The sequence below is a fragment of the Convolutriloba macropyga genome, chromosome 13 (assembly GCF_964194025.1).
Source record: "Convolutriloba macropyga chromosome 13, txConMacr16.3, whole genome shotgun sequence".
NCBI classification, from domain to species: domain Eukaryota; kingdom Metazoa; phylum Xenacoelomorpha; order Acoela; family Convolutidae; genus Convolutriloba; species Convolutriloba macropyga.
This window is the reverse complement of record NC_134480.1, coordinates 17,378,842-17,403,163: the sequence shown is the minus strand read 5'-3', so window position 1 is coordinate 17,403,163 and position 24,322 is coordinate 17,378,842. Positions and strand designations below refer to the sequence as shown.

Here is a 24,322-nt window from a genome sequence, read left to right as displayed (position 1 = left end):
ATTTTGATCTATTTTGTTCCACCCCGGCCCACCCCTTTCCCCTACCAGTGTTTTTATGTCCCCCCTTACAATGTATATATATAGTTACATTGCTCGTTAGTATATAAAAAGATAACACGTGCTCCCAGGTGGTGTAAAAGTTATATGCCCCACTATGTTGGGGGGGGGGGATAGATACAAACAAGTATTTTGATACTATCATTGGCAGTTTGCTCTACCTTCAGGTTATGAGTCAATTACAGAACTATGCAACTTGGGCGAATTCCTCTGTTTCGACAAAACACAACCATGTCTAGCCAAGACTAAAGTTTGCGATGGAAACAACGACTGCATGGACTACTCAGACGAAGGATACTGTACGTCTTTAATTTGTCTAGCTTAAGCTTGACTTTTTTCCTCAGCCGATCTATCTTAAAGCCGTTAAATTTTTCCTCAGCCGTTAATTTTTTATCAGAAATCATAAGGACCGTGCAAAATGAGTATTAATTTTCCTGAAAGCAATCAGAATAAAAAAGAACAACATAAGTTTGCAAGTTTACATTTTTACGTGCTACATTTTGAGCACTTAAATTTTTTACTTTTGTTTTTTCTTTCGGTGAAATACAGAAGAATAAAAACTGCTAAATATTCGCAACTTAAGAAACTGAATTGTGTTCTTCTTGCTTTGAGAGGCAAAAATACCTTTTAGTCGCAACTATGTTTTTTGAAGGAGAAGCTCTTTTTCCCACTCTTTTCCTGTTAGGAACCGTAAAATCTTCAAAATTTTTTATGAAGCATCTTTTTCTTATTATCCTTCATTTTTAATTGCATTCTTACAATGTTTAGTGGGAACAGCATAAAATTAAGTATAATTACTACCACCGGAAATTCTATACAATTTTTCTAATGGGGTTCCGACAAGATTTCCTCTCTCGTTGCCTTGTAACAAATGGAAACTGGCCAAAATTTCTTGTAATAGACGCATCGGATAAGTATGAGATGTCATAATGATAGGGGACAATGAGAGAGGGGACAAGTACTATAAGATTTGGACTAAAACAAACGTTTATTCCCCAGGCATTCGAGAATTTTTATAGTGTAAGGTGTTAAAAATTTCTTACATAAATGTTTTTCGAATACTTATAAGATTATGCGTCGCCTGACAATTACTTTCTAAGACAAATTATCAGTTCATAAAAGACAAATTTTTAGGTATGATACGATCTTACACAATAAAAGTTTTCTTTTGCAAATCTTGTAAGCTAAAAAATTCTGCCTTATAAAACCTTACACGATAACAATTCTGCCTGACAAAGATTTATTATTGTCTAAGATCTTATATGGGCCTTATAATATCTTGTAAGACAAACATTCGGAAAACAATGACTCATTTTTTTGATAAGATTTTTATCACATCTTATACGGTAAAAATTATAAAAACAAGGCATGTTCTTCAAATTAAAGACAATAAGAGTTGTTTTCGAGCCGTAGCCGAAAAGCTACAACATGCAACGTCAGATCAACAAACAGAAAAATATCTTGTATTGGCTTTTGAGACTTTATTCAAGTGTCAAGGGTTTTTTCTGAAGTGTTGATTATGAAGCGAGGCTGAACATTTTTTTCAAAGTTCAAAACTATTTTGGACTGCTAATTTGAGTCACAGTACCTAGTTGAGACTCAAAAAAAAACTGCCGCCAAAATAGACTCAGAAAACATTTTCTTGTTTCATAATTGTTTAGCTGACTGATTATTTTTTACTTTCATAGGAACTTGACTACTTTATACGGCAATGTTGAAAGTCGAAATCATCAATACATGACTTATCAGATCTCAAACTATAAAAAATTTTTGCCTTACGTGAACTTTTATCGCGCAAGGTTTGATAAGATTTTTATCACATCTTATAAGATAAAATTCAGCAAAATTTAAATATTATCTTGATTTTGATAGGTATCTTATCAGATCTTACACGATAAAAATTCTGCCTGACAAAGATTTATTATTGTCTAAGATCTTATAAGGGCCTTATAATATCTTGTAAGACAAACATTCGGAAAACAATGACTCATTTTTTTGATAAGATTTTTATCACATCTTATACGGTAAAAATTATAAAACCAAGTCATGTTCTTCAAATTGAAGACAATAAGAGTTGTTTTCGAGCCGTAGCCGAAAAGCTACAACATGCAACGTCAGATCAACAAACAGAAAAATATCTTGTATTGGCTTTTGAGACTTTATTCAAGTGTCAAGGGTTTTTTCTGAAGTGTTGATTATGAAGCGAGGCTGAACATTTTTTTCAAAGTTCAAAACTATTTTGGACTGCTAATTTGAGTCACAGTACCTAGTTGAGACTCAAAAAAAAACTGCCGCCAAAATAGACTCAGAAAACATTTTCTTGTTTCATAATTGTTTAGCTGACTGATTATTTTTTACTTTCATAGGAACTTGACTACTTTATACGGCAATGTTGAAAGTCGAAATCATCAATACATGACTTATCAGATCTCACACGTTAAAAAATTTTTGCCTTACGTGAACTTTTATCGCGCAAGGTTTGATAAGATACTTATCACATCTTATAAGATAAAATTCAGCAAAATTTAATTTTTATCTTGATTTTGATAAGTATCTTATCAGATCTTACACGATAAAATTCGAGAATGACGGGGTTTCTCCCAATTAGTTTTTTGGGGGGGGGGGGGTGTGGTTGAAAAGGGATGCATTATGGCCTTTTAACTTCTGATTAAGTAATTAATCACAAAGTTTTATTCTATGTCGAAACGGATCAATGATAATAATAATATTGCGTAACGGACTTCAAAATTGAACATTGGTTAATACTCTCTGATTTGGAGATCTTAATTATTGCGTATGATCAACCTGTAATTATAGTGTATTTTTAAAAGTGTAATAAGGGTGTATTAAAGAGTGTAGAGTGTACATGAAAGTGTATTTTTCTCAAAATTACACTCTTACACTCTTATCCCTGCTAATTAAGAGTGGAATTGGCTTTACACACTTATTCTCGCTTAATAACGGTGGAATATGGGTGTACACTTCGGCCCGGGATGTCTTGCTTTGCCGCAAGTTAAAAAATTCAAGTCTCTCATTTATCTGTTTTATGAATTATACAGGTGATGCGAGTTGTGACTCTGATTCGTACCATTGCTCTGTGTCTGGCACGTGTGTGTCTATCGGGGCTTATTCTGTGGTCGCCTCCCCCACTGGTTACACGTGTGATGGAGTGAACGACTGTGGAAGTGGAAATGACCACTACTCGGACGAACTCAATTGTAAGTCAGTTATTATGAAATGTTATAGATCACATACTCGCCAAGAAAAACTCGTTGTTATTTATTTATGATTAGCAAAAGTGTGCTAAAGAGTGCTCAAGAAAACTCATATGGACATTTTTATTATTACGTAATATCATTGGGTTTCAGAAAAGGACCGAGGCAATTCTCTACGAGGAACCAAATCAGAGGCGATTATTGAAATGACCGTTATCTTGTGTAGCGAAATAAATAATATTTCTGCTTACGTGAACTCATTTTTTTAAATGAAATCATTTGTCTTTGTCAATATCGTTTTCGGTTTAAAAATTAGAGACTTTGATTTTTCCGAAGACCCAATATATGCGCTCCCAGTGATCGATAGTTTTAATTCTTTTTTGGTTAGTAACATGCGTTGAGATTTTGATTCTTTTCCACCGCCAAAAATTGAGGATAAGTGTGGATATTCGAATATTGAATGATTTATTTGATTGTATTACAGGTGTCGTGTCATGCGTGGGATACTACTGTGGTACTACAACCAACTGTCTCAATGACACGACCAAAATTTGCGACGGATACAATGACTGCGGAGCTTACGAGGAGGAAAAAGGATGTATGAAAACTATTCACTTAATTTTTTAAATTTCAAACTAAGTTTCGAACTGTCAGTAATTATAAATTCGGAAATCTAATACAGATAATTGAAAAATATTAATTATCTAGTTTCAGAAAAGTTCACAGATTCGGTGCTTGAATTTCTTAATTTTTACAGAATTTTTTAATTTTATCGAATTGAAACTTTTTATTTGCTTCGCAGGTCACGCGTCCTGTTCCAAAACTGAGTACAGATGTCTGGACGACTCTAACTGCGTCCCAACTGCGAAGATCTGTGACGGTGTTAACGACTGTGGTGACATGTCGGATGAGTTGAACTGTGCACGTGATTCAACCGGCTGGGATACTTGTACCGACTCGAGGAAATTTTACTGTGGGACTTTTGGAGGGTTAGTATCTGTTGTAATGTCTTTTTAGCAATATCGACACCAGCTGTTGCCACCCCCTAAGCTTCCCTCGTTTCCAGAGTGTAAGAGATTCTTGCTTCTTGTAACTTAAGTTTTTTAAAGAAAATACAAAAAAAAGACACGTCCATTAACTGTATCTAATAGAAAAAACATTTTAAGAAATCAATTTTCAGAAAGAAAATCAGGAAGAAACCGTTTCACATGAATGTCCATTAAGTGTAATATACCTCGAATTTTAGTCATTGTAGAGTTGAGGATAGACGCTTTAAATCATTCAATATGACAAGAGTGAAAAATGTCCTTTTTCCACCATTGGATCTGGTTTCCATAGATCTAGCTTCAAATCACCCATTATAAAATTGATGTCTTCCTCGGAATAAGTCACAGTAACACCTATTCTTCAACTGTTAATTTACAATTAAATGATTTTTTTAAATTCACTTCAAGTGTTTTTTTTAAATTCGCCGTTGTTGCACTGTTTCCGTCGTAAACGACTAATTCATTTGTCGTTAAAGGTGGGAAAAGAGGAACAACGGCGAAAAATACAAAATAAAAATACAAAAATGATGATTTTATAATACGTTAATTCTAAAAAAATTGATAGTAGAAAAATACTTACAAAAAATTACGTTATCATGATTCATTCCACAGGAAACGGCAATGTTGTACTACAGGAGTCGATGCGGGATCTATGGAACAAAAAATTTACAAATCCACACTGAGCAGAGTCAGTTCAATTTAGTAGAACATACAGTGCTCGGCTATTAAGAGTAACATTGGCGGGAAATTTCACAATAGACGTAAAAAAGAGAACAATTGCTCTCAGGATATTGGCACAGCGTTTAAAAAAAATTAATCTAAATCTGTTCCAGGGTGAACATTCAAACTCTGTCAACTTTTACTCTTTATACGTTTGTGGAACTGCGCCAGCAGTTAGGATATTTTTCCAGAACTCAACCTAATAATGAACTTTTTTTGTAGAAAAGTGTTAATAAAGAAATGGCTTTACATGTACGTCGATTAAGTATATTGCAGAACGCATTGCAGTGCATTACAGAGTTGAGGATATCCACTGTAATCAGCATCCTTCAAAATAGCAATAGCAATATTTTTTTAAACCATAAAATTCGGTCACCATAACTCCAGCGTCAATTCTCTTTTAAAAAATTGCTGTGTTTTGAAAAAAAAATTTTGTAAATTTTTTCCGTTTTTTTTAAAGTAAATCAACTTACTTCAAGTTTTTACTGTGGGATTTTCAGAGGGTTAGTTTTTGTTGTAATGTCTTTTTAGCAGTATCGACACCAGCTGTTGCCACCTCCTAAGCTTCTCTCGTTTCCCATGTGTAACAGATTCTTGCTTCTCGTAACTTAACTTTTTTTAGCATCTTAACTTTCAAACGAATGTGACTTTGTTATCCATTTATAGAGCTGAACGGGCTAAACATCTAACTGATAGAAAATTAAAAAAAGACACGTCCATTAACTGTATCTAATAAAAAAAAGATTTTTTTTAGAAATCAATTTGCAGAAAGAAAATAAGGAAGAAACCGTTTCACATGAATGTCCGTTAAGAGTATTATACCTCGAATTATAGTCATTGTAGAGTTGAGGATAGGCGCTTTAATTCATTCAATATGATGAGAGTGGAAAATATCCTTTTTCAACCGTTGGATTTGGTTTCCATAGATCTAGCTTCAAATCACCCATCATAATATTGATGTTTTCCATGGAATAAGTCACAGTAACACTTACTCATTAATTTTTAATTTACAATTCAATCATTTTTATTAATTCACTTCAAGTGTTTTTTTAAAATTTGCCGTTGCTGCACTGTTTCCGTCGTAAATGATTAATTCTTTTGTCTTTAAAGGTTGAAAAATTGGAACAACGGTGAAAAATACACAATAAAAATATAAAAAAGTTGATTTTGTAATAAGTTAATTATAAAAGATTTTGATTGTACAGAAAATGTTACAAAAAATTTTTGTTACCATGATTCATTCAAAATGAAACCGCAATGTTGTTCTGTAGGATTTGATACCGGATCTATGGAAAACAATATTTACTTTCGGAATAACCCTAAAAATACAAGAACAATGCCAAAATCGAAAAATCCGGAATAGGAAAGTTTTTAGATAAATTGATAACAGATATAAATATGAGTTGTAAATAGGTTAAATATTGTATATAGGGAAAAATTGTTGATTGATTTTGTAGAATAGTTCCTAGAATTGTTTTAATTGTCGTCTCAGACAAATGTAAATACATATTCATTTTATCTTTTAACAATTTGTAAAACAGTTTAAACCTGACGATGAACGTAAAGTTCGAAAACGTTTGTTTTAAATATTGGAAGTAATTTTAATTTGACAAATTGGTTTCCTTTACAAAATATTTACAAATCTACACTGAGCAGAGTCAGTTCTATTTAGCAGACCATACAGTGCTCTGATATTAAGAGTAACATTCGCGGAAAATTTCACAATAGACGTAAAAAAGGGAACAATTGCTCTCAGGATATTGGCACAGCGTTTAAAAAAATTATTCTAAATCTGTTCCAGGGTGATCATTCAAACTCTGTCAACTTTTACTCTTTGTACATTTGTGGAACTGCGCCAGCAGTTATGATATTTTTCCAGAACTCAACCTAATAATGAACTTTTTTTGTAGAAAAGTGTTAATAAAGAAATGGCTTTACATGTACGTCGATTAAGTATACTGCAGAACGCATTGCAGTGCATTACAGAGTCGAGGATATCCACTGTAATCAGCATCCTTCAAAATGGCAACAGCAATATTTTTTTACCTTAAGATCCGGTCTCCAAAAATCCAGCGTCAATTCCCTATTTAAAAAATCTCTGTTTTTTAAACAAATTTTTGTATTTTTTTCCGTTATTTTAAAAGTAAGTCAATTTTTTAAAAAGCTAACTTCAAGTTTATTTAATTTTTCACCCTCCGCCTGCTGTTTATACATTAAACGACTATTTCGGTTATCTTAAAATTTGGAAACAGTGGCACAACTGTAAAGAAAAATACAAAAAAAAATCCAAGAAATTTTTTTTAAATTGTAAAATAACATTAAAAATGGTAACCCTGATTTATTACAACAGAAACAGCTATTTTGCTTTGAGGGTTTTTGAAATTGGATCTCTGGAACATTAGTTTTACAGATATACAGTTAGCGAAGTCGCTTCTATTTTGTACACAATACAGTGATCGAGGCGTGGCTTCACCGAGGCGTGGCATAAAACCATTAATAATTGGTTTGCGAAGTACAATGCCTTACCTCTCGGCTCTCTCACGGCCTAAAGCTTTTTCTGGTATATAATCTTGAGAACTTTGTTTTAAACTATTCCGTCTTACAGGTGTATAGACTACACTTCATTGGTGTGCAATGGTAAGAATGATTGTGGGGGGAGAGATGATGAAGAGTACGAAGACGAGATCGGATGTCCAGGAATACAAAGTTAGTCATCCGAGGGGGTTCTTCTTCTTTTTATTCTTTTCACCTCGAATCATTTATCATTGGAACCCCCCCCCCCCCCCACCATCTTATTAACAATATTATTTCACCCCTCCTTAGTCAAGACCCATTGGTTATCTGGCTTGAGATAATGTTAGTCCTAACAAAAGCGCACCCTTCGTATTTTACAGACAGAGTTCAAAGGTCAAATTTCATAGTCTGAAACAAAAAAACAAAAAGAGTAGTATATGAATTTTAGCTAACTAATTAAGTGAAAAGAAATAAAGAAAAAGAAAAATTGATGTTCAAATGAACAAGCCGATGGCCAATGCGACGTATTCATTTTTTGGGACGCTGACATGTCGCAATTTTAAACGATTGAACAAACATCAAAATCAGTCTTGAAATAACTTTTTAAAAAATCTTTAGATTTATAGGTAGAAAAATGAATATTTGTTTTAGCTTGCAGCTCATTGCAGTTTGCATGTGCAGACAACACTACATGCAAGGCATCGTCGACTGTCTGTGATGGTCTGAATGACTGCAACGACTACTCTGACGAAGAAGGATGTAAGCATATTGTTTACTACTAACGTAGCCACAAATTTTTTCAATGCTATTTGAGCACAACTTTAGCTCCTTACTTCGAAAAAGACGAGATATCAACCCAAGAAATGTAATTCTGCATCATACGCCACCATGATTTCAGCGCCACTTCAGCGCATTATTTTTGCAGTAAGAAATGCAATATAGTCAGTCCCATAAAGTTGCAACGCTATCGAACGTGTCAAAGGTCAAAGTTCAGAAATGCAGATATCTAGCAAAACATTGCCCATTTGCATGCCCCCGGTTTTTCGAACGTTCGCTTGCGTTGCAACTTTATGGGACTTACTATAAATGCGCTAAATGCACTTAAATCTTTGAAATAAACGGAATGCGCTGACACTTCAAAATTTTTGGCTTATTTTCAGCGCATTTTTTGCAAAACTTCAACGCAGTTTCAGCGCAAAAAAATTCACCGATTGATAAGCTCAGATGGCCGTAATAGCAAAAAAGGTCATTTTCTTGCATATTTTTTTCTCTGGAGAAAAATACAGAAAAAAAAACGGAAGCTCTAATGGTTCAAAACATTTCAAGCAGTTTCATCACAGTTTCAGCGACGTGTCTAATAGTCTGGAATAAAAATCGTAATTAAAAAATTCCATAAAAGTTCATTGCATTACTAAATGCGGTCGAAGAAGACAAATAGCAGATTAGTAGCTAACCATATGATACGTTTTAAGACAAATTAGTTGCCGCATCGGCTCTCAAATTGTTAATAAAGGTAATTGAGATATCATGAGTTGGTTTAAATGAAACAATTTTGTGAAACTGGATTAGTTCTGCTGTTTTTTGTACTTCATGTACTTTTTGCGGCGTAACATTAAAAGATGGTGGTTAAAATTTTTTTGGAGACAAAGGTCTGAAGAGGCTCATATAAAACTATGTGCAAATAAGACAACTGCTGATAGCTTATTATTGCTGAGCTTATTATTGATATTATTGAACTCACTGCTGCTTTTACGGGTCAACGCGGATTTGTTAATGGCTTGGAACACACGCTGATCTTTTTTCGACAAAAAGAAAAAGACCATTGTTCATGTCTGTTTTTTTTGAAAACTTTCTTTAATTTATTTCCTCTGTCTAAAGCGTTTCTAGTTGAATGATTTCACGTAAGTGCTGTTTGAAGACAAAAAGTATGAGTGGTGCTGGTTATCAAAGTCTTCTTTGGTTCTCAGTAGGTTCCAAAAGATAGTTTTTAATAATTTTTTGTCTATTATTTTGTTATTTTTAAATTCTTTATTCCTATGTCGTTTTGTTGATGTATCATCTTGTGGAAACATGTCTTTTAAGTTGTATCTCCAAAGTTATACAACTTTTTTTCTATCAAATCTCTATCTTTTTTCAGTTACAATTTTTTGCTTTTGGTCAAAGTTGTAGTGATTATTTTTCATTTGTTCTAAAGTTTATGTCTAGATTCAAAGAAATCAAAGATATTTTTGTAGTTTCGAAAAACTATGTTTTTTGATTAATATTGTGTTGTGTTCTCCTCATTTTACGATTGAATTGATCCTTAGAGAACTCCGCCCCAGGAAACTGGTCTCTCGTCCCATAAAAAATGTTACTCGCTCAATTTAAAGATAACTTTAAGATGCCATTCGGAGGTACAAGAAGAATCAGTTCAGAAAACTTTTTATTCCAATGTACAATAAACAGTGAAACTGGGATAAAAAATAAAAAAACTTAGTGAGTCTGATGCCTCAAAAAACTTCTTTTAAGCTTCCCAGTAAAATTATAATTTACAATCTCTGAGCTTTTTCTCATTTAAGACAAGTCGGTTCGGTCTTTTCCCGATTTGGGTATTCAAGACCTTTGAATAGAATTATTTGAATTAAATTTGTGGCAGAAATTTAACAAGAAGTGGTACCTGAATTTCCGATGCATTAACCTAATTAATAGCTCAAATTAATACGTCATCTCGGATTTTTTCAACATTTTTGTCCAATAAACTTCACGTGAATTTCAAACGCCATGAAGCAGCAATCTGTTTTATAAAGTTCTTGATATTATCCTGCTCTGCTATTTTTAATAGCGTTGTAGACTAATTTTTTAATAGCACCAAACCTAACCTTGTCTTTCACAGTTTTTCTATAATTTTGTTTCTGTGAAACTGTTAGTTTTTTGGTGTCCAAAATGAATTAAAATTACGCGTTGAAAAATAATGCTGTAAAAGGGAAAAGTTGAAAGCTTGCAGTTTTTTCCGATACGAGGTTTCAAAAAAAATTAAAGGAAATTTTCATTTTCATTAGATTCTTATATGACACCATTTTCATTAGATTCTTATTCACCATAACTTATCCTCCACTATAACCTGAAACAACAAAGTGGAGAAGCAGAAAAAATACTTTCTAATTTTATGCCGCACAAAATAGTTTTCTACTGTTTTTAGTTTGGACTGCATTTATTTCTGTATGTCTCAACGAAACAAATTTAATCTCAACTTTGTGGAAATTAACTTTTCACCTTTGTCAAGTTTTGTTTTTAAAGTTTCACAGCTACCTATATTGGTCTTCTGCATAGCTTACAGATAGCTGGTCCCTTGAAAGTCGACATTAAGAAACATAACAATCTACGACTGCATAAGGAATGAGTTTCTACAGTTAGAAGCTTTCCGTAATACTTACACTTTTTGTAAGTTTTTTGAGAGATACAGAACTGCAATTTTTCGGTGAAGCTTTTTTTACATTGACTGTGTGGTAAAAGTAAAAGCATCTACGAAAAGATAAAATTAATGCCTAGCATTCCAAATGGCGCAAGCTTTCAAATGCATATACATTTTCTGTTTAGTATTGTTGTTATTTTTCAATAATTCCAGAAAAAATTTTCTTCGAAATTTTACCATTCAATTTTATTCCAATGGTTTTACATGATACGACAAGATAGCTACTAAAGTTTGATCCTATTGGAGACATTTTAAAACATTTTTCACATTTGAAAAATGGTTACATTCTATTCCAATAAGTTTTGAATCTCCATCTAAAAACTTTATCCTTGAGAAAAATAAAAATAAAAAAATTGGGTTTTCATTAAATTCTCAGTTCATATTTCATTGATCTTAAAGCAAAATTTGGTCAAAACTCTTTGCAACGAATAAAATGAACAAATTTGAAAGAGACAACCAGATTTCGACGTAGACCTATGAAAATACTATGCTCGACTCAAAATACACATAAAAACACTTTTCCCCTACTTTAATCAGGGAGCTCAACTGTTTAATTTTAGTCAATGAAGTCTCTGTAACTAAAATTTTTGAGTCATTTCATAAGTTGAGGTCTAAACCTGGGCAAGCAAGAAAACAAAAAGCTCAAGCGCAAACATTAATCTTATCATAACTATTAATCATCTCGACTTTTTGACTGAAAGTATGGCAAGACTTGTTGGTTTGATCTATTGTGATCTATTTTAAAGCACCAATCATTTTTTTAATGATCTTAGTATGATTGTCAAGATTTCATACAGGTCATATATGACTTTGTATGGTTTCTAAGAAACAATTATGGTGAGCAACACGGGCATGTAATTGTTTTTGATTAACTTTTGTTTAATTTTTAAGGTACGATTGCACCTGCAGCTGTGTGTACAAATGAGCAGTTCTACTGTTCTGGTACTGCAGGCACCTTTGCATACGATTCATGCATTGGAGCATACCACTCTTCATCTGCTGCTCAGACATGTGACGGAGTGAACACTTGTGGTGGATCTGGATTCCAGGTTAGACACTATTGAAGTACATCTTATGTATCTTGCAAGATGAATCAAAAAGCTTACAAGAATCTTGCAAGTGAATCGATAAGCTTGCAAGATTCTTGCAACAACTTGGTACCCGTATGTATTCACTTGCAAGATTGCTTCCAAGTTGTGTGCATGTTTTTCAGTTCGGCGATCACTAGGGCATCCAAATTTTGGCCGAGAGTTAGCCGACAAACGAAAAATCAGAAATTTAAACGACAGTTTAATGTAATTGATCGACAAATCTGATTGGTCAAATTATCCACCCCATGCAGTCAATGCAATTGGTGATTGACGGGGTTTTGCGGTTTTAAATCTCATGTTGTCTACTAAACCCCTTGTCGGCCAATTCGGCAACCGCCCACTCGGTTTGAGTTCTCACTTTTGTTTAACTCATTCTGCTAAGCACCCATTCGGCTAGAATTCCTAGCTCTGATCAAAAGTATGATTGGAGTTCCCCTTTTTTGGAGTACGACCCGCTGAATTGACTGGCTTGACTTTCAGCTATGGATGGTTAGTCCGAAACAAAAATTCTAAGCTCAACTGCACTTTTAAAGTACCGCCTTCTGATGATGTCAAGTCAGAATTGATGACCAATCAAACTTGAGCTTGTCAGCTACATTTTTCGGATGTAGCCGTATTGGCCAACAGGGCGTTTAGACGAAAAGGACAAAATGAGAAATTTAGCAGACCGTTTTTATCATAAATGGCCAAAAATCTCAGTGGTCAATAAATCTGTAGTTGGGACCCATTATCTGTGGTGTGTGGTCGAGTGGAGCTTCACTCGGCGTCTCAATGTGCGCGCCCCTTTGGGGTGGTGGGGGGGGCACGTTTCGCTATTTGATACAAAATTACCGCATATTTCTCCGTTTACGATGTGCTGCTTGCTATTGGCTCAGCTCCATAATTTATCTACTTGTTCATTTCACACAAAATGTGAGCTAAAACCCTCATGTTCTGGTTGTCGGCTAAACGCCCTGTCGGTCTATACAGCGTCCCCCATGGCAGATTTTTACCTGTGTAACGAAAGTCTATCTGCCGTTGACCAATTAAAATAAAACTTTCTATTCTATTTCTCATTTTTTCCTAGTCGGCTGAAAAACCCTTTTGGCCAATATTTCACATCTTTGTACAAGTGATTATATATCCGACTTTCGAAATTAACCGATCATTACAATCAACTACGATCACTAATACGCCAATTACTTAATGCGATAATATTTTCTACGGCGATTTAGTCAGTGACGCATTTAGAGTTCTTGGAAAAGCTGCATTTTTCATTAATTTATATCAATTTCTCGATGATGGTTTGATAACATGAACAATAACAGGATGAACTGGGATGTAAAGACGCGACCTCCGACTGTTCGACGAGTGAGTGGCTGTGCAGAAGGACATCTACCTGTGTAGACATCTCAACTGCCAACTATTTCTGTGACGGAGTGAACGATTGTGGGGACTACACTGACGAAGATTGGTGTAAGTATCAACCCTAAACCCTTCCAATAGGCGCTTCGAAAAGAACCAGATGGGCTCAACAGAGTCCTGGTAACGATTTTGTATTTGTACTTTGTAAATTTCTAAATGGTACTGTGTTTCTCGACTCCACGAACAATTTATTTTAATTAAACATGAACTAAATAGTCTAGTGTCAACCGTAGCTTTCTCTGACACTGGGGGTAGGCGGGGGGGGGGGGGGGGGTGACATTGGGGCTGGCCGGTGGGGGGGGGATTGTAAACAGTTTACGGTATCACCACTTTGAGAACACTGGTTTATGGTGTCTTTTTTGTTGTTCAAATCTGAACCACGACCATAGAAAATTTTTACCATCTGATCGTTGATCACCGTTTAGTGGGTATATTAAAGATTGCACAAGTGATTGCGCAAGGGGCTCAGATTAGAATGGCTGTTTGATGTTATAGGTGACAACTCTTGTACATCCACCGAGTACAAATGCCCATCCGCAGCCAAGTGCGTCAACATCACCGGATCCGACCCCGGCACAGTCTGTGACGGAACCAACGACTGCACCGACTACTCAGACGAACTGGGCTGTGTGTTGCGACCCAATTCATGTACCAAAACCCAGTACGATTGCGGGGCCCTAGGGGCTGCGGGTGACGCTACATGTGTTGAACAGTCTCTAACGTGCAACGGGGACAATGACTGTTTCTACACTAACTCTTATTCGGATGAGAAGGGATGTAAGTTGACATAGCGATGATGCAGAAAAAAAACAAAAATACGCTAAATGACCTATTAAATTATGCACCATATACAAGATCGGGCCCTTGTAAGTCTAGAATTTTTGATGTTAGACGTGATTAGATCTATCGTGTAAGAACTTATAGATATCTATCTATAGGTGCATTGACAATTTACCCAATGCCATTATACCCAATGCCATTTTACCGAATGCTATTATACCCAATGCACTATGATATTTTCATTGGAAAAAATAATACTGTCATCAACAGTGATATAAAAAAGTTGCAACTTTATAGTTCAAGTGACTAAAGCTCGTACTTTTCATTATTAGAAATTCTTCCAGTACTCAATTTTGTTTTACCGCAGTTTTTGTGAGAACATGACATCAGCTTTATGAAGGTGTATTAATTTTTGTTAAAAGTGAATTAGATGTTATTATTGTTTGTTCTTCTGAATTCTAGCAATTTTTAAGCAATCACTGTAATTAGCAGTTACCAAGGAAGTCCCCACCAAGTACCCCACAAAGCGGTCAAAAATGACGAAAAAATTAAAATTGAAACATATGTCGACGACCTTGTACTGGAACCAGAATCAAAAAGTCATCTGCAGTTACTTTGAGATTAATTTTGCCGACATTTTTAAATCACGAAGGATTAAGAAATTTATTGAAGTAATTGCATTCAGTTAAGAAACCAGATACATCTCCTTCGTGAAACAGAATTTACAACGAAGTTTAGATGTTACTTTTGGTTACATTGAAGCGAGAACGAAACTTAAAAAAAACATGATTCTGATCAATCATCGTTCTGTTTTTAAAATTTTAAAATTAGGAAAAAGTTAGGGCAACAAATGAAAGAGAAAATAGAAGACGACAAAATTGATGAAAAAAAAACAAAAATGAAGCTGCGAAGGAAGAAATCTGTACAAGAAACATTTTATTTTTTAAAAAAGGATAAATCATTTAATAGAAGTCACGCTCCGTGGAAATGAGTTTGGAAATTGACAAGAACCAAACAAGGACGTTTATATCAGAGCTGGAAAGGATAGCATGCTACCAACTCTGGCCGAGAGTTATTCCATCTGACCAATAATTTAACGTTAAATGATCACCGAAATCAGTCACATGTTATTATCGACGTTGTCAATCATTTTATTGTGCTCTTCGCAATCATTAGTGAAAAATTAAATCAGCGCTTAAGATCGAGTTGTATAAGTTTGAGAGATCAACAACAACCGTCCTCATTTTTATTGAAATATAATCCAATTTAAATTTTGAAACAAAACTCAAAATCGAAAGAAGACTATGACGATCTATTTTTTTCATAAAAACAATACTGTTTTCAATAACCCGATATCTCTATGAGTTTTTAAAACTATTCATGTCTGAAATAGGTTCCTGAGAATCGCTAAATGTAGCGTTAGCTTATCCGTAAATTGGACGATTCGTCAGATCTCAACAATGTTAAATCTATCTCACCAGTGACAACTGTTGGAAAAATCTAATAAAGTATTTTTAAGCCGCATAGTTCTGTATTTTAATGACTTCAAGTTTTTTTTAGGAAATCATTTTGGCTTCAAGGAAAAACGTAGCTTTTGATGCATTCAGCACTAGTATAAAATCAAAATATCATTGCTTTGAAGATCAGAAAACAGCTCTTGCACATTCCAAGGTTTAAGAAAAGTGTTTAAAACACTGATAGCCAAAGCTTCTTAAAAAGCAAGAAACATGGATTCAAAGTTTCTGTCTTTAGTTGGCCAGAGTCGCATATTATAAATCGCAAACAGTTTGAAGATCTGAGAATTTTAATAACAGAAGGATCTATATTGGGACCACTCCTATTCATCCTCAAGAATGATACAAAACCGTAAAACCCCGACCCAAGTTGAATTTTTTATGCCGATGATACAGCAATTGTAACAAAATCTTCGAAGACAAAAAACAGCTCGAATGATCAACTTGCTGGAGTTGTATATGAATCGAGCTATTTTTTTATTGTCTAGGTTATTAAAATTGCTCTTAGTACTTTTTGTTGTACTCTTTGCTATAGAGCTTTGAATATGTGTTGTCTGTTCTCTCTTCCACGCTTAAAAATTGATCAAATAGATATAATAATGCTCTCTCTGGTGCTCTTGCCTTGTTTTCTTTCACTTTTCTAAATCAAAGTAAATAATGAACACCAGAAAACATTTTACTATTGTTGTTATTATGGTTTTAAGCTAATCAGAGAATATGACAAAAGATCCCATATAGGCTGGAACGTTGATAGACAATGGTCTTTTTTCCTATATAATTTGTTTTTTGCATTGCTTGAACTGAACTCTGAAATTAGTCGATGGCAACAGTTTTTCGTAATAATTGCTTTCTGAATGCTTTTCACTTTTTCTTTTTGCTCACATGTTTCTTTTTAGCTCATTTCCCCCATGGTCCTAAGTGTTTAAAATTTTTCATCAAAAATTTGGCATCTTGAAATTTTATAAAGTGTGCTAATCCTTCTCATCATGAGAAGTTCAAAATTCGCAGTTTTTTGGTTTGTCTGGATGGAATTTAGAACACAAAAATTGATGTTTCTGATAAGTTTTGATAATCGGAAATCTATGTACACAGAAACAATATGTCCTAATGATAAACTTGTCGACTGAAAACTTTAGATTTTTTTGCTATCAGATCGATTTCTTTCCGGGAACGTATTTGTTTTTTGAGATTTTAAAAGAGATTCTTCTATATATAGAAAAAAAATGTGGAAAATTTTTAGAAAAAACGTGAGTGTACAAGGTCATTGCTATGTACAATTGAATTTGATTCATTGGTGTAATGTGAACTTGCAAATATTGAGGAGAAGCGAGTGAAAATTAGGTTACTCAATGAACAAAAAATGAAATGCTCAAACAATGTTGTTTCTTTGGAACAGTTAAAAACATTTAAAGCTTTGTTTAGACTAGAGTTTAGTTTATGATGTCTTGATATATTCATTTTTCACAAAGTTGTCACAGCTAATCTAAGCAATATTTTAATATTTCATCAAAGCTATTGACTTTTGACTTTTGTCGCTTAATTTTTTATGTGGAAGTAATTTGCACAGATGAAAAATTATGAAAATTTTTCTCATTGTATAAGTTTAGCTAATATGTTTATTTTGGTGACTGTTTAAGAATGTTCTTCAACTTTTTTTTATTGTACAAAAATCGGCAAGTTTTTTTATGATTTGTTATAACAATTTCTGTTTTTCTCATTTGCTTTATCAATTCAAATGGCACATTTTGTCCTATCTTTTCCACCCATGTATACAAACTGCTCTGTTATTTACACAAATAATCCCTCTCGAAACTCGCCACCCTCTCCTTTGTAAAGAAAAATGCAAAAAAATTTTAGTTGGAAAAAAGATGTCAGCATTTCCTCAAAGTAAATGTTAAAGATAAGTTGTCATTCATCATAAAAGGAGTTTTAATTTGTTTTTTGAAATCATAATGTTGAAATCAAATGTTTTAATCAAATTGTAAAAATGTTACCCAATACATCTAATGGATAACAGATGTATAGGATGTTAGCTTGGAGGTTATCAAAATGTTTTTTCGTGTTTTTTGAGTTAAAACGTCTCAAATTTTACCGCGTAGAAACCAATCAGCGACCCGTTTGCCTTCATGACTATGTTTTCTCTTTTTCAACTTAATATAACTTTTCGAACTGTTGCGCATTAACAAGGTCAATTTTTTTTTCTTTTTTCGAACGAAATTTTAATACTCTATAAACGATAAATTTAAAAAAATTATGCAAACATTAGTAATTAATATTGTAAGTAACGGAACTTATTAGTTTAAATGTCACTCCCCGCCCCTTATAATGAGGATAACTAATGTTGTAGAAGAAATCTTTTTTGCACTTTTCGCCCTTTTTCCCTGTTAATTAGGGGGATTCTTGATTCTCCGTCGAAACTTGAACTTGAGTAATATAAATCCTCGACTGCGGATGTTTTAAGGTGGCACTTGTGACACAACTCAGTTCAAATGTAAGCGGACAGTTCCAGACCAGTGTGTGGATGCAACCAGTGCTCTATGTGACTCAATTAATGACTGCCATGATTTCTCTGACGAACAAAAATGTAAGTTATAAGCAGGCTGAAAAAATGAACTGAGGAGCAATTCGTACTAAGTATCTTTCTTATTGGACAAGAATCAACTATTTTACGTTCAGATTATGCTTCTCGGACCCAAATTACATCTTTTGATCTAAAACATCTGTTGAGAGCAAAATTTTTATCAAGTGTATAGATTTTACGATAGCAAATATCGAAGTCATGGTCCATATACAATGCACGCTTTTTTGTATACATTGTTCCTGCAATTCATTTACGATTGTGTTCTCAGACTCAAGAATCAGCAATTAGTATTGATAAGAAGACCATAAAAATATTTTCCCTTTTCACCTTGAAGAAAAAAACTTCAATTTAATAATCCTGCTTGAATAAAGTAATGTTTATATTTGCACTTATAATTGTTTGCATATTTATGTGACATTATATGTATAGAACATTAGAACATCCAACATTTTTTTTTTGGGGGGGGGGGGGGGTTGAGGATTGCTTGGGAGCTTGTATATTTTCATCAAATGAGATCCGGGTGGACGTTAAATCAAAGTCATCGAACTTACAGTAGCTTTAATGATGTTTTTATTTATTTAGATAAAGTTTAACATTTTAATCCACCATTGTTGACAGGTGAATTTGCGACGTGTGGGAGCAACAAAGACCACTACCATTGTAACAATGGCTCAAATACGTGTGTGGCCACGAGTGATTTATGTGACGGACTCAAAGACTGTGAATACGGAGAGGACGAATACGGATGTGAGAACCCATTTCTAAATCTCTCCTCAGATGCTGAATTAAAGTTTAAAAGTCAATTCCCTAGTCCAACTTTGAGGGTTATTTTGCGAAATTCTTGCCTGTGACGGTTATCTTTTAGGACTCTCGTATGAGTCTTACAAGACAATCATCTTATGAAGATGACGGTTATCTTGTAAGATATGTGCAAGACTCTTACAAGATAACCGTTTTTACCAGGAAAACAAATATCAGCCCATCGATTTGGAAATCCGATTGGAAGTCCTTTTTAAAGTGATGATTAAAATCGGTCATGAAGCACTTTTCAAATCAATTCAACGAGTGAAGCTCCTTTCTATTCGAAATGTTTGAACTTTTTTTAAAATTGAGAGCAAGTTTCAAAATCATCACGAAGTTGCATTTCCTCTGGTTTGAACTTTAACTCATGGAAGAAGACGGTTCTTGACCTATAGTGCCGTATTTGATTTCTGTTTCTTTTTGCAGTGATCAATCATGAGACTATATTTGCATGGATAAAACTGGTTTCTTCTGGGTAATATTTGCGCTAAACAATTTTCGAAAACAAAACTCACTTAACGTCGTTTCTGGATTTTTTGAACTCTTCTTGCAATTACTTTTTAGAGCGGAGACCCGTAAAATGTGTAGTCATGGTCGTTGATTATTTTTACTATAAATTGGTGCAACGCCCTTAGTAATTTCTATTAATTCATAGAGGGAGATGGCACAATAACTTTAATCCGTTAATCCCTCAATTACTATTTTAATTTATCAGTAGAGCCTGATTTTTTAATTTAAAGAAATGAATACGCAATGTAGAATTCAGAACGCAGTAGACTATTAACAATATATAAGATCTAGTTTAACCCTTTTAGGTTTCATTGGCGCCTCAACCAGTGACTTCTGTGGTTCGGATGAGTTCTACTGTGGACTTGGCGCAACTGGCACCCTCCCCACTGCGTCTGCTAGTGGCTGTGTGAACACGGACAAACTGTGCGATGGGTACAACGACTGCAGCCAATTTGGAGATGAACTCAATTGTGATACTGTACTGTCTAACTCATGCACAGGTTAGAGTTGAAATTGAAGAACCAGATCTGTGAATATATAATGTATTGGTCATGTCAAGGGGAAAGTAACCAAGCAAGATAACTGCAAGTTAAAAACTTCGGCAGATTTGATACCTGGGCATGTATAGAGGAAATTGGTCATGTACGACATTCTAGGATCTGGCACTGCAGAAATCTGGCAAAATTTGGAAGTGTGTGTTTCACGCAAAATTATTTCATCTTAAACTGGCCTGAACTCAATTTTCACTATAGATTACGTGAGTCTGCTTGCAACCACTGAGAACTTCCGGCATTTATCAAGAACTGCGTGAAGGTTTGCGATGTTTGGAATAACTTCAACCTAACTTTGCTCCAAACACGCAAAATGCACGTTTCGAAGTGACGAAAGTCAATGAAAGTCAGTTTCGGGCTATTTATGTAGCAATTTCTGGCACAGCAGACTTTTGGCTTTTTATAGCGTTCACGTGACTGTTTTCTTTTAAATAATTTGCCATCGCCATTCGCATCGTGGTTCTCGATTAGTAGTAGTAGTAGTAGTAAAAGACTTGAATTACCTTTAAGAGTACTGTTGGTATTTGAATTACCTTGAATTACCTTTATTACTGTTAGGTTTTCTCAGTGATGTCATCAGAATCACGTATCCAATACTTAAATTGAGTTTAAAATAAAAAACAGCATTTTCAAAGCAATATTTCAAATTTGAAATTATTTTTTTCCACTTTCAGACACGCAGTACCTGTGTCGAATCAGCAATCAGTGTGTGAACGGAGACCACTCAGACACGAGTGTGTTGTGTGATGGGAATAACGACTGTGGATACTTTGAGGACGAAATGGGATGCACAACTGCATGTAATATATACCAACTGACTTGTGCCAATGGCAACTGTGTGGACACTGGGCTGGATGGGTCGTCTGCTGACCGAAGGTGAATTTTAAATTGCTGGTTTTATTATTTGCTCTCGCACGAAGTTTGTAGTAACTACTTTGTTGACCTGTTGATCACTTGCAATTTCTTGTTACTTGAGTGACGTTTCATCTGACCAATTCGCGGTTTCCTCTGCAAAAACATGATAAACTCTAAAATTGGAGGTCATTAAGTCCACCTCTACTAGTGTTTTTGGCAGACTTTTTTCACTGTACACTGTGCTCAAAGTAAACTAAAATTATTTTAGAATGAAAATAACCGAAAAATTGATTTTTTTTTTGAAACAAAATGAGAACCCAAAAAATTTAAAAGCAATTATTATGGGTTCACCCAGGGATTCAGATTGGTCATTTATATTTATGAGCATAATCATTACTCCTCAAGTATACTTTTGCCGAAAAAGTGTACTCTGTGGGGCTCTTGGGATAAAAAGTATTCACAACATCAATTAAGCTAAAACAACTGATTTCTTAGAAAAATAAAAACTGATACTATGAACAAATTACTTAATAAAGGTATCATTAAGAAAGAAAATTTTCTCAAGATTTATCTTATTGATGTGGACTATTTTTCAGTTTCCAGTCTCTTCTAAGTTTTTTTAGCATTTTTCTTCAATTAAATATTTTTCTTCTTTCTTGATTTGATTCATTTTTAACTATGGCCGTTAGAAACGGTGTCCGGAATGTTAGCCAACGTCAAAATTAGCCAAAAAATCAAAAGGAGAAAATTAAGAAGAATTAGTTGCTAAGAGAATTGACCGATCGTCTTATTCTCAATATAACACTTGTGCAATCTTATATTTATTCTCAAATTTGATTGATTAACGTCTCCTTTTTGGCTAACATTCCATTCTGCTAATTTCCCTTCCGGCTAATATTCACGGCACCGTTGAAAAAAGTGACAATTTTGCGTGGATTTGCTCGACAAAGAAGCAATTATTGCGGCAGAATTTTTTCTGATAATTGCGTAATTGCTGTATCGTTAATAGCATTTGAACGTTCAAAAGTTGCTAATTACGATTGCGTTATCTGCGCTTAGTGAGCTTAATAGCATTTCTAAGCTAGAGATGGTCAGGATTTTTCCAGTTCTGTTTTTATCAGCATATGGATTGAAATACCTATGTAGAACACCGTAGACCACAGTGTTGGTTCGGAATTCATTTTTATGTGGGTGTATCTTAGTGTCAGAACAATATACCAAATGAACCACCTTTATCAGAAACCCTATTTAGCAAGTTTATGCGTAATCGAGGTCGAGATAACTTCTAGTTTATTTTCAAAAAATATATTGACACAATTTGGGACTCAGTAGTAATTGCTTTGAAAAAATGACACCGGAAGATGAGATCATAGTAACCGACAAAGTATGATAAAATTCATAGTAATCCGATCATATAACTTTTTATTCGAATTTTTGAACTATTATACCTTATCATCAAAAGTACTAACTTGGTGTTCTAGTATTGGATAAAGTTTTACGTAATTGTTTTTGATGACATCTTATGTAACCATCTTTTGAGGAAACTTTATGGCTAGTAGGTACATCCCGCATCAAATTATAATAGATGATTTTGAACTAAACTCAAGTACCGACTTCGGCTCTACTTCTTTCCACCCCTATTCCTTTAACCCCGATTTATTCACCCCTCTATCATTTCACCCCTCTATCATTTCATCTCGCCAATTAGCAGTCGACATTAAAGACATGTTTTGTCATAACTAAGTATATAAATTAATCCCACGATCGGTTGTGATAGTTTCATATCAAGTCCGACGGGCCGCTGAGGGGTTAAATAATACAGGGGTGAATAAATCGGGGTTAAATGATAGGGGGTTAAATGAATAGGGGTGAAAAAGCGGGACACCCCGGCATCGATGACATTAATGAATTAAATTAACATAGCTAATATAGTTTGCCCCGGTGTTTCTAGAAGTCTAGACAAAATTCTAATCTCCATTTGTTACTTGATTGGTTTTCTAAGTCATCACACAGTCTAGAGGTTGTGATGACATCGGCCTCATATCAAAAAGAGTCCGTGCCGGGCCATGAAAAGATTGATGGTAGATGGAGTACTTGTCTCATTTTAGATGTGATACATTCAACGATTGTGGAGACTACACTGATGAGCTTCTGTGTGACAATTTAATTTCACCCAATCTAACTGTTGACACATGTGAGTTTACACAATTCTCATTGAGGCTGAAATTAATCACATTCTACAATTTTATCTTTTAATTTCTCTTAACATTCCGTGAAAATTGGTACCAGATATATGGCTAAATTGTTAGAATATACACGAATGTATGGGTTGTTTCAGGGTTTCTTGTCGGTTTGAGTTCCCCCAAAAACATTATAAAAAAATTAGAACAAAATGATTAGAACCAAAATCAAAGAAGCCGTGTATGTAGCGCGTTTTACTTTAATTAAGATCAATAAATGTCCGGGTCAAGTATATCTCATTGCTCATATTTAAACGTGTGTTATAATTAGTTTTACAGATTTTGAAATATTAAATTGAAATGTGCCATTGTTAGCTTTAACTTTGAGCCCCTGGATCAATCGTAAGTTGAAGTCATTTGTCTTTTCAGATACATGCACGGGTTCTGGTAACGAGTTCCAGTGTTGGGACGGAACCTGCGTGGCGAGAGCGAAACTCTGTGACCGGAACTACGACTGCCCCTCCTATGATGACGAGTTGAACTGCGAAGCCTTCGACTTGACCAATGCATGCACGTCTAACACTGACTTCGCCTGTTTCGATAACACTGATTGCATTGTGTATACAAAGCTGTGTGACGGTGTGAACGATTGTGCGGATGGGTCGGATGAAAATGGGTGCAATCCACCAGGTAAAAATAACTCTGGCAATGTAGATTTTGGAATTTGAACTGGTGAAAATTTTAATTATAGTTGCGGCGGTTCAAAACTCAAAGTGCGACCCCCCCCCCCCCCGTTCAATCAAGTCGGTCTTGCCATTAAATGTCTTGGGTCGCGAACCTCATCCAGGGTTGTCTGGCTATTTCAGGTTGTCTGGCTATTGGTTTGGATTGTCTGCACATAATGACTGGAATAACTGGATCAAAGGTGTAAATAACGTGGAAATAAAGTGTAAAATCAGTCCTGTCCACTTTAGGGTTTTTGAGAGGAATGAGGGTGGAATTGTGGCGAAATAGAGGCGAATTAAGAGGGAAATTCCAATCTGTCCACTATT

General features: G+C 34.6%; 1 protein-coding gene across 2 annotated transcripts in view; it reads left to right on the top strand.

Annotated features, from left to right (window-relative positions):
• Positions 1-24,322, top strand: part of LOC142352298 (protocadherin Fat 4-like) — a 103,732-nt gene that overhangs the window by 18,570 nt on the left and 60,840 nt on the right. For both annotated transcript variants that reach the window (XM_075404825.1, XM_075404824.1), the window contains exons 11-25: positions 225-356; positions 3,117-3,275; positions 3,757-3,870; positions 4,075-4,261; positions 7,644-7,744; positions 8,204-8,311; positions 11,895-12,052; positions 13,402-13,549; positions 13,994-14,275; positions 18,254-18,376; positions 18,992-19,120; positions 19,990-20,184; positions 20,910-21,111; positions 23,199-23,284; positions 23,700-23,960. In XM_075404825.1, the coding sequence (XP_075260940.1) occupies positions 225-356; positions 3,117-3,275; positions 3,757-3,870; positions 4,075-4,261; positions 7,644-7,744; positions 8,204-8,311; positions 11,895-12,052; positions 13,402-13,549; positions 13,994-14,275; positions 18,254-18,376; positions 18,992-19,120; positions 19,990-20,184; positions 20,910-21,111; positions 23,199-23,284; positions 23,700-23,960 (2,385 nt within the window). The remainder of the gene's footprint in view (positions 1-224; positions 357-3,116; positions 3,276-3,756; positions 3,871-4,074; positions 4,262-7,643; positions 7,745-8,203; positions 8,312-11,894; positions 12,053-13,401; positions 13,550-13,993; positions 14,276-18,253; positions 18,377-18,991; positions 19,121-19,989; positions 20,185-20,909; positions 21,112-23,198; positions 23,285-23,699; positions 23,961-24,322) is intronic.